The sequence below is a fragment of the Misgurnus anguillicaudatus genome, chromosome 25, assembly GCF_027580225.2.
Source record: "Misgurnus anguillicaudatus chromosome 25, ASM2758022v2, whole genome shotgun sequence".
Classification (NCBI taxonomy): domain Eukaryota; kingdom Metazoa; phylum Chordata; class Actinopteri; order Cypriniformes; family Cobitidae; genus Misgurnus; species Misgurnus anguillicaudatus.
Window position 1 is genome coordinate 13,644,140 of NC_073361.2, and position 15,624 is coordinate 13,659,763.

The 15,624-nt window shown below is 37.4% G+C and overlaps 1 protein-coding gene across 3 annotated transcripts in view; it reads right to left on the bottom strand.

Annotated features, from left to right (window-relative positions):
• col15a1a (collagen, type XV, alpha 1a) overlaps positions 1-15,624 on the bottom strand; it is an 85,694-nt gene that overhangs the window by 4,270 nt on the left and 65,800 nt on the right. For all 3 annotated transcript variants that reach the window (XM_055181612.2, XM_055181609.2, XM_055181610.2), the window contains exons 31-41: positions 14,469-14,490; positions 13,274-13,351; positions 13,136-13,161; positions 12,946-13,044; positions 12,206-12,332; positions 9,397-9,464; positions 6,988-7,116; positions 6,831-6,881; positions 6,668-6,730; positions 4,103-4,300; positions 623-732 (exon numbers count right to left, since the gene is read on the bottom strand). In XM_055181612.2, the coding sequence (XP_055037587.2) occupies positions 623-732; positions 4,103-4,300; positions 6,668-6,730; positions 6,831-6,881; positions 6,988-7,116; positions 9,397-9,464; positions 12,206-12,332; positions 12,946-13,044; positions 13,136-13,161; positions 13,274-13,351; positions 14,469-14,490 (971 nt within the window). The remainder of the gene's footprint in view (positions 1-622; positions 733-4,102; positions 4,301-6,667; positions 6,731-6,830; positions 6,882-6,987; positions 7,117-9,396; positions 9,465-12,205; positions 12,333-12,945; positions 13,045-13,135; positions 13,162-13,273; positions 13,352-14,468; positions 14,491-15,624) is intronic.

Here is a 15,624-nt window from a genome sequence, read left to right on the forward strand (position 1 = left end):
CCTGAAACCCGAGTCTATGCGAGGGCAAGAAACATCCCTGCTTCACAAACAACCCTAAAAAAAGCTTCTCGCTAACCACAATTGCTGCTCTGCTGTCGCTGCCTCATCTGGTGTATCGTACAACAGGCTATATTTACCGCCTAGAATTATAAATACACATAAACGGAGAAAGAAATATGAAAATATAAAACGAGGAGCGTGGCCACTGTTGTCTGGATTGCGGACGGTCCATACTCCTTTAGGGAGCGTCCTGAGTTAGGCTGTGTTTGTCTGCTCTATGGAGGAGATGGGCCTTGGCAATGCATTAGAGACTTCACAATATGGGGGCGATCAGTTAATTTGGAAAAATGATTGGACTATAGCGACACGCTGTCTGTATCCGCCACTTTTGGGTGCAATTGCTCACCATTTAGCCAACAAAAACCGATGACCTTTTAAGCGCGGGATTGGATCAACAAGTTGTTAAAGTGTATGATAATCTGACTCTTTGGTGAATTCATTACAATCTTGGGCATTCCTCAAAGCTCTTTCATCTGGGTAAACTGTGCTGACAGCGCTTAAGCCTGAGTAATGTTGACGTAAATTTGTGTTGATGTATGCGAACTTGAACATTTTTACACACCAGAAGGGGTCACTCATCACATCCCGTCCATCAAAAGAATAAAGGGGGATCCCGCGAGGAAGGAGATGGTTGGAGAAGATACTGTCCCAGTTCTTGAACAGGACCTCACCCTACAGACAAAATCATAAGGTTGTTAATCATTAGATTTTACATATTTTACTGATGACTAAAAGGCTTTGTAATAGGGACAGTTTAACATTGCGTGTCCAGAATATGCAAAAAAATGTGATGAAAGACAAAGTAGTGGCCAAAAGTGGATCAACAAATGAAAAGATGCAAAACCCTTGAGGTGCATCTGACATGTTTTCTTATAAATTAGCATATTTTTATCAGATTTTGCCAACAAACCAGTATTTCTGAATGGTCTGAGGCTGGGATTAAGTGCATTTGACAAATGTATTATGCATGCCAAGAGTATTCAGTTAATATCATTATCTCATTTTTGACGGAGAAGGCGTTTAGCAGCTTTTGCTCCTCAAATATTAAAGGGACACTCCACCTTTTTTGAAAATATGCTCATTTTCCAGCTCTCCTAGAGTTAAACATTTGATTTTTTACCTTTTTGGAATCCATTCAGCTGATCTCTGGGCTGGCGGTACCCCTTTTAGCATAGTTTAGCATAATCCATTAAATCTGATTAGACCATTAGCATCGCGCTAAAAAATAACCAAAGAGTTTCGATATTTTTCCTATTTAAAACTTGACTCTTCTGTAGTTACATTGTGTACTAAGACAGACGGAAAATTAAAAGTTGCTTTTTTAGGCACGATGTAACTACAGAAGAGACAAGTTTTAAATAAGAAAAACATCGGAACTCTTTAGTTATTTTTTAGGGTGATGCTAATGGTCTAATCAGATTCAATGGATTATGCTAAGCTATGCTAAAAGTGATCGTGCCAGACCCGGAGATCAGCTGAATGGATTCCAATACGGCAAAAATCCAATGTTCAACTCTAGGGGAGCTGGAAAATTAGCATATTTTCAAAAAAAGTGGAGTGTCCCTTTAATAACAGATAAAACTGTAGTCAATTTATGCTTTATTATCTGTGAGCTTTTTGTTTTTATATGCATTCCTTGTACGTTCAAACAAAACCCAGATACTCTAATAGGCTCTGGTTTGCCTTTTTATATGTTTGCCAATTATTTTGTCCAAAAATAACTTTAGGTGCGTTTTCCCGGACAGGGCTTATCCTAGTAACAGACTAAAATTAACCTTGTCCTGTTTAATATCAACATATATCAGTGACATTGTTTTGTCTTGAGATGCACACCTGTAGATATGTTTATAAAAACTTCTTAAATTACCTAATATAAATAAGATCATGGATTACCCTAAACCCTGTCCCTTAAAGTTTAGCGTGTTTTCCATTTTGTACCATAAACCTCATATTTTAATTGGTTTAATCTAACCCAAATATGCATAAAAACAAATATCATACACCCCCCCAACATCACTTTTGGCCTCTACTGTATCTAAGACTTTTTATCTACAAATATAAACGCTTAGTGAACGTAATGACAAAAAACTGCAAAAGTGAATTTCTGTTGCGTTACACAGTACATTTTAGAGTTCATTATTAGTAAGATCCCAAATGGTCCACTTTTTCTCACACGTGTCTGTGAATTCCAGTAAACCGTAGGGCAGGGACTGTCTGGGAAAAGGGTGAGATCTGGCCCAATACCACAATCCAGATTGGCACGTACAAATCAGAAGACTGCTATTAATGAATAAAGTGGTGTACACTGAAAAAGAGACTGCACGGACTGTATAGCAAGTATCTACTGTCAGGACTCTGCCACGAGAGTTTGGTTTTATATTTATATTTTATTGTGATGGCAGAGTTCTGACAGTTTCTTTTTTCATGTGGAGGCCATGCCTTGTTTATTGTGGCATGTGCCTCTGGTGTCTCGTCTTTAGTCCCCACCCCCTTGTTCTCCCTGTTAATTATTCATTATTAGTTCATCCCTTGCACCTGTCTTACCCTCGTTAAGTTTCCCTATTTAATCTCCTCTTGTCTCTTGTCTTGTGCTGGATCATTGTGTTGTATCATGTCATGTTATGTAGTCAATCGTGTTCATTCAGTTATAGTTTTCAGCAGTATGTTTCTTGTCTAGTCAGTGCTGTTAAATCATGTTTCAATGTTGTGTTGCCCCCTCGTGGGTTTTTGTTTTCATGTTTATATAATAAATGTTCTTTGTTCACTCCCCGATAACGCCTGCACATGGGTTCTCTTGTTCCTCGTCTCCAGTTCCTCACATCTACGATGTGTATTTAGCAACACAAAACATTGAATGCAGTGCACAAAGCAGCTCATGCTCCAAATGCTCAGAGCTAAGAGCTGATTTAAATGAGTAATCTGATTTATTTGCAATAGAAAATTGTAAATTGCTTTATAGTAAAACAAACAATTTAAATACACATCTTTTTCATCTCCATGCGTTCCATAACTCTGTCTGACGCACCCACCGGTAGCCTAGCTAAGCACAAAGACTGGAAGTAAATGGCTCCAGCTAGCATACTGCTCCCAATAAGTGTCAAAATAATGTCAGCATTTTCCCTACTTTTATGTTGTGATTTGTATAGTCACAGCGTGTACAAAGAAGGCAAAGCAACGCTTTTTTTGCGGAGTGATTTGCTCGCGGCACCTGAGAAGCCCTGTGGTGAGGAGGAGAGAGTTTGCGCAAGTGTTGCGCTAATCACTCCGCCCAAGTAGCAGTGCTTTGCCTTTTCACAATATAGTTCCCAATATGTATACTGTTAAAAGATAGCTGTGTCTCATATGACCTTGTTATTTGTACACGCTGTGACTATACAAATCACAACATATAAATAGGAAAATGTTGGCGTTATTTAGTCACTTATTGGGAGCAGTATGCTAGCTGGAGCCATTCACTTCCAGTCTGTGCTAAGCTAGACTAGCAGTGTGTGAGTCAGACAGGGTTATGGGACACACAGAGATAAAAAGGGTATGTATGGACTTATCTAACTCTGGGGGATACGGTGAATAAGCAGTCTCAATGTCTGCGTGTTCCTTTAACATATAATGATTCATTGCCAGTGCATGCAACATTCTTGACTTTAAAGTTGAAATATTGTGAACTTGAACATGAATGGTACAGTACTAACAATGCCAAAAATCATACTGTAGGTTTGATGCCCAGGGAACGCAAGATTTGAAAAGAAGCATCTGCTGAGTGAATGCATGTGAATATAAAAACAGAAATACTGTAGGACGTCCCAGATGTGCGCACATCCTACCCTATTCCACAGTCTGTGCCCCATTTGTCATGCCTGAAATGGTGTGGACTTCACAGTGGACTACTACCTGGCAGTCTGTTCAGCATTACTCATTACACCAAAGTGTGGAATTAAAAGTGGATCCACAAAAGTGCACCATTTGGGACAGGGGATAAAATTGCATTACAAAAGGTAAATTATAAATTAAAATAAAAATGTAAATTCTATAAAAGATGCCTCACCCGTAAGTTAACGATAGGAATGTTTGTACGATACATCGGCTGCACCACATCGATCAGATCCTGAAGATGATGGGAGAGGAAGGCTTTGTAATCGTCTCTGATGCCCATGGCTTGAGCTTGGGTCTTGCAAAGCTTATTGACTGAATGGATGGAGCCCAAGTTTCCCGTCAATGGTGTGTTCAGAGCCACTAACCTGAGCTGGGAAACCATGTGACTGTTAATATATATAAGTGTACTGAAATGGATAAATCGTAAATGGTGTGGCATCAAGTATTTTTGTCTTGTTTTCAGTAAAATTATCTAAAGATTCTTAATTTAAAGGGGTGTATCAATGGTATTTCATGCATTCTGACTTATTAACACAGTTATAGAGTTGTTTCCTCATGCTAAACGTAGGCAAAGTGTCAAAAAAGCAGTTGGGCATGTTACAGTATTTCTGTGCCCAATGTACTTCGCCAGGGTTCGTACAAGTTTCTGAAAGTTTTTTTTTATTACGGGTCCAGCTGACGTTTCAGGGGTTTCTATACGTATCACTACTTTTTATGGGCACTTCCCCCAGAAAACCCCGCCCACCCGTCAATCAGCGGGAGATGTTAGAACTTGCAAACATCACATAACGCGACAGCTTTGTTTCATTTTTTAAACTCAACAATGGCACGAAATAAGAAGTGTGTTTTTAGATGTAAGGAGAAGAAAGCCAGCCTTATGGAAACAATATTATCCGGGGTAGCAGCAGAGCTTTGATTGTGTGTTTGATGCGCTGGATTTCATTGAAAAGTCCCAACCGGGTCATGAGTTGCATGCGGTAAGTAAGACTTCTGCCTTGTGTTGGAAATAGTCGCGTGCATATTATATAAATGACACAAACATGTAGTGAATCATAAGTTAAAACAGTGTTGTATAGTGTTGCGTGACTCGTACTCGCTCCTCCCGCGGTATAGTAACTCCTCCTTCTTCATTTTTTCATACGTTATCGGAAAGATTCGATAAAGCTAATCTTTCTTTTATAATTCTGATTAAACTAAAGACTCTTCGGAGATATAAAGGATGTAATACTACTCTATATGTACTCCAGATTAACATCAGAAATGCAGAAACAGCGTGTGTTATGTGAGCTTTAAGATGCATTGTCTTGATGTGCAAAATTACCAAGATAAAAAATATAAACTTTAAATAAATTGGTGCTTAAAACAAGCAAAAAAAAAATCTGCCAATGGAATAAGAAATATTTTCTTGAAATAAGTTTACTTTTTCATAAATATTTAATAAAAAAAAAATTCTTATTCCATTGGCATTTTTTGCTTGTTTTAAGCACTAATTCACTTACATTTTATATTTTTGTCTAAAATCTAGACTTATTTTCCTAGGTTATTTTGCTCATCAAAAAATACATCTTAATTTAAGAATTTTTTGATATTTTTACTGAAAACAAGACAAAAATACTAATTAAGAAAGTCATTTTTTGCAGTGTTCAATTCAGGCAAACTGAGTTTTACACAATAATCTTCACAGCTATATTAACAGATAACTTTGTAATATGTTTCAAATATTAATTGTATCTCTTAAATAAAATACATTTAAATAGGCTATGCCATTGTTTTTTATAATGCAAGTCTCATTCTGAAACTGAGCAAAAATATATAAATGCCACATATGAATCAAGTCATAATTACAAAACATCATTTTTAGATGAGAAGTAAAACACAATGAGATAATAAAAACATTTAAAAATATAATATTAGATAAAAGCCAAAATTATGAAGTACTTTATTATTTTAGTCCAACCAAAAAAGTTTGTGTCAGCTGTCACGTTGTAAAAAGCGGCTATTTTAAAAGCATGTGCCAGTGCAAACTGTATTAGATCCGACAGCAAACCCACAACCTACAGTATAAGCAATATTACTCATTCCACATGCACAGATATAAGCCAATCATAACAGTGCTTATTTAAATATAAGCGTCCTAAAGGTACAGTAGCAAAAACAGTTTGTTTGAGCGGCTAGAAAGAAGGTGACAATATTTGTCTAAAACTAAATAAGAACTATTTACTGTATGGTTTAACAAACCACAAATAGACTTTAAATGAAAAAAATCCTCAGTTCACAAAGAAGAAACCTCATCTTTCTCCAGAACTGAACAGCGTGTCTTCGCAGGCTAACGTAAGCTGAGTCTGGGATGCTCTTCGATGGCAGTAAATGGACAGCACCGTAATTTAGTCTAAAACGGGAGAAATGGAAACCACCACGGTACTTTTAGTGTCCTGATCATTTTGAGGCTTTTGAGGTGCCCAAACCAATGTTTTTCATAACGGAGCTTCTACCAAACCTTGACAAATCTCAAAATTAAACATATTTGTCTTTCCGAGTTGAAGACAGCCTGGGAATGTTGTTTCAGAGGTAGTCATTGCTTTCATTATGTGCACTGTGGGAAAGCCAGAGATGCGTTGTAAAATTGAAGGATAAACTTTATTTATGGGTTATATGGCTGCTGTGGAAAACTTTCATCAGGCAAAGAAATACAAAAACACTGTATTTCACCTTTATACAAAAACAAACACAGACTTACTGCATTTCCAGTGTGGATTTTTGGTGTATGACTGAGTTGAGGGGTCAAAACCAGTGGACCAGCCTGTAGGAGATTAACAGAGACTCCTTAGTTACACAACATATTAAATTGTGATTTTCCAGTGAAAATTGTCCAATAAAATCCAAAAAAAAATCACACTTACATCATTTTGTGAGAAGACAGGGGCAGAGTACATCTCGATCAGGCCACCCAGCTGTAAAAAGGAAAACACAGGAAAACCCAAAACAGTTTTAGGAATTAAACTGTTAAAAACAGAATATATACACTATGAAATGTAAACTACATCTGGTGACATTTACCTGAATCTCTTTCCAGCCTCCAGTCACCCTAATATAGAGTTTACCCGTATCAATAACAAACGACATTGTTCCCACTTCATCCAAATGTGACTGTTGTTTCATGGCTTGAAGACTTGCATATTTCTTGGCCTGGTGTAAAGACATAACACTTGCTGTAGTGATGCATTTATTATAGAAATAAATAAATCCATCATGAATAAATCATTTATCATTCTCATGTACCACCAAACTTCAAATTTGTCTAAAAATTTTTTACACTTAAGGCCTGGGTATACTTCACTTTTTACATGTACGTGCATACTTAGTACAGGCGAGGTCACGCATGTGCATGCAGGCCAGGAGAGGTATTGCAGTTTGTGGCAATGCACATGGGATATGTACGTGTACGAGTCAAATGAAGCAAACTTTGCAAGGCTTTGCATCCTAGTATGCAGAAACGCTGTGTGCGCGTAAAACTTTGGCCCTTAAAGGAATAGTCTACTCATTTTCAATATTAAAATATGTTTTTACCTTAACTAAGAATTGTTGATACATCCCTCTATCATCTGTGTGCGTGCACGTAAGCGCTGGAGCGCGCTGCGACGCTTCGATAGCATTTAGCTTAGCCCCATTCATTCAATGGTACCATTTAGAGATAAAGTTAGAAGTGACCAAACACATCAACGTTTTTCCTATTTAAGACGAGTAGTTATACGAGCAAGTTTGGTGGTACAAAATAAAACGTAGCGCTTTTCTAAGCGGATTTAAAAGAGGAACTATATTTTATGGCGTAATAGCACTTTTGGGAGTACTTCGACTCGGCGCAGTAACACCCTCCCTCTCCCATTATGAGAGGGAGAAGGGGAGCGGACTTTTCAGGCGAGTCGAAGTAATCCCAAAAGTGCTATTACGCCATAAAATATAGTTCCTCTTTTAAATCCGCTTAGAAAAGCGCTACGTTTTTTTTGTACCACCAAACTTGCTCGTATAACTACTCGTCTCAAACAGGAAAAACGTTGACGTGCCTGGCCACCTCCAACTCCATCTCCGATTGGCACCATTGAACGAACGGGGCCAAGCCAAACGCCATCGAAGCGTCGCAGCGCGCTCCGGCGCTTGCGTGCACGCGCACGGATGATGGAGGGATGTATTAACAATTCTTAGTTAAGGTAATAACATATTTTAATATTGAAAATGAGTAGACTATTCCTTTAAGCCTGGACTATAGCCTGTTTTTTACTTGAATGCGAACGTACGTGCATGGTCGAATTCATAGCCTTGCAAAGTATATTTTATTTGACTCGTACGTGTACACAGGCATTCGACGCATGCGCATTGCAACAAAATCCAATGCATCTCCTGGGCTACATACTACATTGTCCTGTAGGCGCATACATGATCTACACGTATAATGTACGCAGGGTTTCAAAAATTGAGCGGTATGTGTACAGTACGCGATCATGACGAAAAATGCGTCATGCGCACTGTACGCAGACCTTCGCGTACGCGTAAAAATATACCATACTTCAGCTTTTAGTTCGTTTTTTGGTCAAAGCCAGAGTTTGATTGTTCCTCCTTCCCCGCGGGTCTCTTTCTGTATACATTATATTATTTAGGTCCTTGCATCATTAAGATGCAGCTGTGTACCCATGCTGTTCGCATTACTTTTGTTCTTAACTTTTGTTTTTGTTTTCAAAGAATAAATACCGAAACCCACTTGTGTCTACTGCAAAAGTACTTCCATTTTTCAAAGAAGGCAGGCATTTGTCGACAACGTAAGTGAGCATACGCAAACACACATCATTAGTAATGGTTCACTTCAGCAATTTACTACAAATGCATTCATTTCAGCAATGAACCATATCAGTGCTTACATTAACGGTACTCCAGACCACCCATTTTAACGGATTTGGGTACAGTTCGTAGGCATACACACTATGAACACACCCTTAACTCGATAAAAAATATCCTTATTATGACTAATACCCTCAAAGCCCTCTAAAGCAAAAATGAAACAAAGTCAAATGCCATTCAACATGTTCTTTACTAAATATCTTTTTCATTCCGGGTTTGATACAACATGAAATTGGGAAAATGATGATGGAATTGTTTCTTGAACCATGAACATAAAATGGATTACATTTTCCCAACAGCCTTCTTGCATTAGCGTGAGAATGTGATTCACCGTGTTTCATAAACCCAGCCCAGATCAGGTTTTACTTCTCGAAAGCCAAAATCAACTATGAGCATCTTAGGATCATCTCCATTCCATTTACCCAATTTCTCATTGTATTAAAATGTTAACATCTCAGGATTGTGTTTAGCAACCTGTCAACTTCGGTTTACTGTATGTTTCTATACAGATTTATTTAATGCAACTCATACATTTACATTGCTTTGTTGTCGCTTTAAATTAAAACTTCTACTTACGGCACTTGAGGTATGGGCGTCTCTTCCCGGGGGCCCGGGAGGCCCAGGGGGGCCAGGGATCATGACGCCTGAAACAACATGAACTCGACTGTTACCCTTCTTTATACATTTCAAAGTGTGATAACAGCAAAACTGCACCATAGGCCCTGTTTGTTTTCATCCCAGTGAAATGAATAGCTGTCAGGACACTCAGCAGGGATTAACTACAGAGTGTGAGGGAGGTGTGTCTTTACTGAAGACCATCTGATCCCTCATAACCTTAAATCAACAACATGCCTGCTTCTGCAAAGGAGGAAATCAGGATGACTTGAAACAAACAAACAAACACAAACAGAGGAGCTAAAACATATGAATTGCTTTTCATTGAAGTGCTTGACCTATGGAGCTCTTTGATGAGCAACCTGGACTGTTTCAAATAGTTTTTGTAACTTCAATCTATAAATGCCCTATGGACGGTCAACAAATGGTGTACTGAATTAAAAATGGAGTATAATTAGAAATATGCAGAAATTCAAAATTGTAAAAGGGCACATATTATAGGAGTTTGTAATTAAATGTATAGGTTGGATGTGCGTAAACATAACCCTACAATGAAAAAAACATCCTCTCCTTCTTTTAATCCCCATTAAACCAAAAAAAGTCTTATTGGACATGCTGTTTTGATTCTCTTGTTAATGTGATGTCACACAAACCAAGTCCCGCCCACGGCCACTCACTCTATTTTTAACCGAAAGCGCTCCCTGTCTGTTGGTAAGGGAGCGAGAAACAATTAACACACATGAAAACATCGCTTTTTTGCTCCCACCCGCATAGGGGTATTTTGGACATGCTATAATAAATTATCTGTGGGGTATTTTGAAGGCACACATAAAACTTATATTACATATTGTAAAAAAGAGGCACCTATTCTGCAAAAATCCACTTTTACAAGGTGTTTGGACATAAATGTGTGCTGGCAGTGTGTGAACACAACCACAATATAAAAAAAATCTATTCACTCCTTTTTTAAGCCCCATTAAACCAAAGCAGTCTCATTAGACATGCTGTTTAGATTCTTTTAGCAATGTGATGTCACACTGCTAAAGCCCCGCCTACGGCCGCTGACTGACAGTCTTGTATTACCATAGTTTCTGCCTCCAGTGAGTTGGACACCAAAGCATCTCTGTTGGTAAGGTAGTGAGGAGCTGTAGCTCATTTGCATTTAAAGGTACAAACACAAAACTACGTTTTTGCTTCCACCCAAATAGGGGCATTTTGGACATGCTATAATAAATGATCGGTGGGGAACTTTGCAACCCAGTCTCACGTGTTTAGTCGTGTTATACTCACGAAATATTTGATTAATTACACAAATTTCCAGTTTTTCGTGCTACTGAGCACAAATGTCTTTTTTGTGTCACTCAGCACGACTTTCTGTGTCATTTTATGTATTGTTTTCTCTTTTTCTTGCCATTGTCGCTTGGGGTTGGGGTTAGAATCACTTTCTGTTACATTTTTAGACATCCTAATCCAAACCCCAAATCTAACCCCAAACGACAATGATTTAAAAATAAGAAAAAACTGAGAAAACAATACATAAAATGACACGAAAAGAAAGTCGTATCACGGACACGAAAAACTGTTTATAGAAATTTGTGCTGAGTGACACGAAAAAGACATTCGTGCTCAGTAGCACAAAAAACAGCAGAAATTCGTGTCCTGAACACAAATAAACGAATCAAATATTTTGTGACGATAACACAACTTTCCATGAGATAGGGTAAGTATTTTCAGTTGAAACTTCACAGAAACACTCTGGACACACCTAGGACTTATATTACATGGGTGATTCTCACGAAACCATTGAAACACCACGGCACTAATGATTTTAAAATGTGTAATATAGTAACATTAAAAAGCATCAGAATTAATACAATACTGTGTTCTACCTTGCACAATGTGTGATTTCAACATAAGAATTTATAATTGGAAATTTTATCTCATTTTCTGCTGAAATTCTCATTACCGCAATGTGTCCGGCTGTGTTTGAACATGTGTTATGTTGTAATTTAATCAAATTAACACAAAAATATTAAGAAAAAAAATAAATGGATGTTTTGCTAGACTACTTTAGATGACAGAAAAAATATTTACTGAATATTCATGTATAATAATAATGAAGAAAAATTAGGAAAATAATGTGTCCATGCCTGATGTTCTCATCCTCCGCAACACTTTTTGAGAACAGTTTAAGCACACATACAGAATTTTAATAAAGTTTGATTTTGAGTGACCAAGCACATAGACCAGTTACTTCAAGATGGCTACCAGGTAAGATCATTTTTTACAGTTAATTTGAAATATTGTCTTGTCAGAATGCTTACACGACATTTTGATTATCATTACCGCAACAGATGCTTATTAAATGTTAATTTAATTAATAGAAGCATAATACTTTGATTTTAAATGCATGTGCAGAATCTCCAAATTATGTTCTTTCAGGTTTGTCATGTCATTTTGAAAATATGTCAGTGTTGATATTTTCTGACTGTTGCGGTAATGAGATTTTTTAGGACTAATTTTTTAAATTATGTTACAAAAAGTTTTAAATGATAAGTAAAAGTTTTTAAATCAATGTTCCCATTTACTCCAGACTTTGTTTTTCAATGTCTGGTGGGAAAAAAAGTAAATTTAAGCAATTTTTACATTTTCATGCTTGACATTTTTAAAACCAAGTTTTCGTGAGAATCACCCACATATTGTTAAAATGGATATAATATGTGCCCTTTAAAAGAAATATGCTTTTGTATTTTCAACAAGTATTATATACCAGAGTTATATTGTCCAGGAGGTCCTGGTGGTCCAGGAGGTCCAGCGACACCAGTTCTCCCAAAACCAGGGGGTCCTCGTGGCCCTGGGTTACCAGGTTGGCCAATAACAGATTCCCCTTTAGGTCCCTGCAGACAAAACCCAAAATCATTTTATGCTTCACAGGATTATGTTCAAAATAGCTACCATACTAATTTTACTACTAATTAACTAGTAACAGTATGTATATTGTTACTGTCAGAAATGACTGGGGTGGTACACTTTCAAAAAGTACATACAGGTAATATCTCAGGGGTATATATTGGTACCAGAGAGTGCAATCTGCATTAGTACCTAATGTACATATTAGTATCTCAAAGGTACAAATTGGTGCCAAATGGTACATATTAGGACCTTTTAAAAAGTAAAACAAATCTTGAATCGTGTAGCAAGATCAAAAAGAACTTTGAGTTAAAAGAGATGTGAACAAAATGCAGAAAGAAAAGTGTAAGGAGAAAATGGGGAAGAGATGGAGAAAGCAAATAGGGATTGATAGTAGAAATGGAGAGATGGAATAAAAATATTCACAGAGCAACACTGGGTGCATTATAATAAAAGCATCACCTTTGCTTGAGTCTAATGGAACATACATACACAAACAAATTGTTGTATAATTATATACACGTCTAGTGAAATATGAAGAGCTCTCACAATGCTTTTAGCAGAGATTTTATAAAAGCCTACGTGTGTACGTCCACTCACCACCAAGCCAGTTTTTCCAGGGACCCCAGGAAGGCCCGGCATACCGGCTTCACCTTTTTCTCCCTTCTCTCCTTTAAAACCTTGATCACCTTTATCACCCTGTCACACAAATGCACACAAAACAAGTATTTATACAATGCACAATGCAAAAATAATAATAAATTAATAATACACAAAATTAGAAACTTACAATCGCTTTGGTCTCCAGTGTATTCCCTGTGATGAAACAAATCAGAAACTATAAAACACACATGATCTCAATGGATATAGAGTCCAATTGAAAAATATTTAATTTAATATATTGTGTCACGTGTTTGAAGAAACTCACTTGTCGGGGCTGGTAATCCGGGAAGACCCCTCTCCCCTTTCTCTCCTTTGGCTCCAGAATATGTGCAGCTAGCTCCCCCTACAGGTAAGGAAGTCACAAAACCATTAAAATGTTGTTGTTTTTTTATTGAGACTGAACATTTTTATAATTATGAGCTTTTAATCAAGAATGTATTATTTTGTAAACACGTTTTTTATGCTGTTTCCCAATTATACACTGTCAGGAAAAATTTTTATGTACCCCAGCTGTCACTGGGACAGTACCTTTTAAAAAGGTCCTATGTACCATTAGGTATACATTTTTATAAATATACACATAGTATACATTTAGTACCTTTCAGATACTGATATGTGTCTTTGAGGTACTAAAAAGCTCTCTTTGGTACCAATATTTACCTCTGGGGTACTAATATGAACTCATCAGCAAAGCTGTACTTTCTAAATGGGTAAAGCCCTAGTGATAGCGAGGGTACATATTCTTTCTGACAGTGAATAATTGGGACATAAGTGGGGACACATTTTAAGTTGAGAGCAAGGTTACATCGTGTTACCTTTTAAGATACATTGTTAAAGTTCCCTTTCGAGGGAACTCACGCTGCGTCACTGCGGTGACACTTTGGGGACGCTTCCAGGGGTAAGTGCTTCTGAACGTGTACATCAAATTCAACCAATGGTGAGGCTTAACGACATAGACAGGGTGACGCGGGAGCCAGGAAGTATATCGCTATCTGAAATATTGCCAAAGACGGCATTACAGGGACGCAGGAAGTATGGCAAGGGAGACGCAGCGTCTCATTCCCTTCTCGGGGAACAACAGTTACATATGTTACCCGAAACGCAACTATGCAAAAAAGCATTTTGGTATGAATCAACATTCACATACAGAAGATATAAGCATTACAGTGAACAGGTTAGCACGTGTGCTTAAAAAGTCTAGAATTTTTATGATATTATCCTACACTACACAGGGAATAATATGGATTTTTTTTCCAGAAAACTTCTTGCATAAAATAGATTCAAGCACTTTCAATGACCTGTATCTATATATGTATATTTTCAAAAACTTCCCAGGGCCTTGAAAAAGGATTTCAAGGACCCGTGGGAATTTTTCTAATTTCTAAATTTACTAATGTGTTTGTCAAGTGAAAATCTTTAAATAAAAAATAAATAAAACTTTAAATGCTTAGAAAACTCACCTTGTGCAGAATCTTCATTAACCTGTTCAACGCAAACAAGACAGAGATGAGTGTTAATATTGATATATTGTTTATTCAAAAGAAACACAGTGTTAAAGGAATACTCCACTTTCATAAAAATAAAATCCAGATAGTGTCATCCAAGATGTTTATGTCTTTTTTGTTCAGTCGAGAAGAAATTATGTTTTTTGAGGAAAAAATTTTTCCTTACTTTAATAAACTTTATTGGACCCCAACAGTTCACAGTTCCAATGCAGCTTAAAACTGCATCTTCAATGCAGATTCAAAGGGCTCTAAACAATCCCAAACGAGGCACAACGGTCCCATCCAGCAAAACGACTGTCACCTTCGACAAGAAAAACAAGCACTTTTAAACCACAACTTCTCGTCTTTGCACTAGCCGTGTGATGCACCAGCGTGACCTTACATATTACATAATCACATCGAAAGGTCACATTTGCGGACCATTTTAAACAATTAACTAACACAAAGACATTAAAGGGGTGGTTCAATGGTATTTCAAGCATTCTGACTTATTAACACAGTTATAGAGTTGTTTCCCTAATGCTAAACGTAGGCAAAGTGTCAAAAAAGCGTTTGGGCGTGTTACAGAGTATTTCTGTGCCGCAAGGGTTTGTACAAGTTTCTGAAAGTTTTTTCCGATTGCAGGTCCAGCTGACGTTTCAGGGGTTTCTATACGTATCACTTCTTTATATGGGCACTTCCCCCGGTAATCCCTGCCCACCCGTCAATCAGCGGGAGACGCTAGAACTTGGAAACATTTTATCACGCGATACAGCTTTGTTTAATTTCAAAACTCAACAATGACACGAATGAAGAAGTGTATTTTTGGATGTAAGGAGAAGAAAGTCAGCCTTATGAAAACAATGGATATAGTTTATTTTCCGGGGTAGCAGCGGAGTTTTGCGTGTGTGTTTGATGCGCTGGATTTCATTGAAAAGTCCCAACCGGGTCACGAGTTGCATGCGGTAAGTAAGACTTCTGTCTTTTGTTGGAAATAGGTGCGTGCATATTATATAAATGATACGAACATGTAGTGAATCATAAGTTATAAGTGTTGTATAGTGTTGCATGACTCATACTTGCTCCTCCAGCGGTAGTAACTCCTCCTTCTTCGTGACCTTTCGATGTGATT